Source organism: Sinocyclocheilus grahami, unplaced genomic scaffold (genome assembly GCF_001515645.1).
Source record: "Sinocyclocheilus grahami isolate Dianchi unplaced genomic scaffold, SAMN03320097.WGS_v1.1 scaffold2916.1, whole genome shotgun sequence".
In the NCBI taxonomy this organism is placed as follows: Eukaryota; Metazoa; Chordata; class Actinopteri; order Cypriniformes; family Cyprinidae; genus Sinocyclocheilus; species Sinocyclocheilus grahami.
Window position 1 is genome coordinate 8,743 of NW_015508091.1, and position 1,450 is coordinate 10,192.

At 36.4% G+C, this 1,450-nt stretch overlaps 1 protein-coding gene across 1 annotated transcript in view; it reads left to right on the forward strand.

Annotated features, from left to right (window-relative positions):
- Positions 1-597: 597 nt before the first annotated feature.
- Positions 598-1,450, forward strand: part of LOC107575811 (rab effector MyRIP-like) — a gene marked incomplete at its 5' end in the record, with an annotated part of 7,608 nt that continues 6,755 nt past the window's right edge. The window contains 3 exons of the mRNA XM_016262142.1: positions 598-759; positions 884-979; positions 1,080-1,152. Of these exons, the coding sequence (XP_016117628.1) occupies positions 598-759; positions 884-979; positions 1,080-1,152 (331 nt within the window). The remainder of the gene's footprint in view (positions 760-883; positions 980-1,079; positions 1,153-1,450) is intronic.

Genomic DNA, 1,450 nt, shown 5'->3' on the forward strand with positions numbered 1-1,450 from the left:
TGATCAAAAATACAGAAAAAAACAGTAAAATTGTGAAATATTATTATTATTATTGATTTAAATATAATGGTTTTCTATTTACTTTAAAATAATGTATTCATGTGATGCAAAGCTGCATTTTCATCAGCCATTACACCAGTCTTCAGTGTCATGTGATCCTTCAAAAATCATTCTAATATGCTGATTTGTTATTATCAATGTTGGAAACCATTTTTGATGCTTATTTTCTTTTTTTTTTGGAGGAGGGGGGGAGACCTGTGATACTTTTTCAGGATTCTTTTGATGAATAAAAAGTTAAAAAGAAACAGCACTTATTCAAAATAGAAATATTCTGTAACAATAGACAATACTGTTCAAAAGTTGTATTTTGTATTCAGTATTTTTATTTTTTTTTGTAAGAAATTAATACTTTTATTCAACAAGAATATGTTAAATTGATTAAAAGTGAGTAGAGACTTAAAATGTTAAAACACTACCTCGACCACACTTTGAAAATCCCTGGTGTTAACATTTATGCGTCGTGCAGTTCTCCCTTTTCATCAGAGACATTCTGATGTCTCTCTGATCTAATTTTGTGATCATGTGAACTGTGTGCAGGTGTATTTGGCTGCAGGTGCTGTGTACAGCCTAGAGGGGGCGCTGAGTGACTTAGAAGACTGTGCTCGCAGCATCAGCAGCTCCACCACAGAGACTGAACTGGCCTTCCTAGAAGACCAGGTGGCCACTGCTGCTGCCCAGGTGCAGCAGTCCGAGCTCCAGGTGTGCGCTTGCATGTTACATAATACAGACCATAGACTTAATCCTAAATGTGCTATTTAACTGATAGGTGTAACAGTATCAAACTATTCAAGTGTAAATTCAGAAGTTTATCTGTTCTCTGCAGATCTCAGATATTGAGGCAAGAATATCAGCCCTCAAAACTGCAGGTCTAAATGTATCTGCATGCACACGGTTTTCCAAGTACAAATCTAAACCTATGGTGAGTTTCGTGAGCATTACACTTTTTGAACTTTAAAGACACATTCAAATTTAGTGAATGAGTTTAGAATATTAGTGAGTTAATGTTTTTCCTGCATCAGCCCCAGACGCTGGACTCGTCTCGCCATCAGAGGAGAAAGCTGCCTGCTCCTCCTATCAGAAGTCTGTCATCAGGTATGAACACACATATACCGACATTTAATACTTTAAAAGGGATCTCATCCTTATGTCTCATGTCATTCTAAACCTGTTAGACTTACTTTTTTCCATGGAGCACAACTAAACACTAGTGTAGAATGTCTAGAGGGCTTGTTTTAATAATAGAGACAGCAAATAAGACAAAAAAGCACTATAACAGTGGTCCATAGTACTTGTGCATTAGAATCCATATCATTTAAAGCCATATGATAGCTGTGTGAGGAACAGACGGCTAAAACTTCCCCTGGCCTTCTGTATTCAATTTGAATATAGC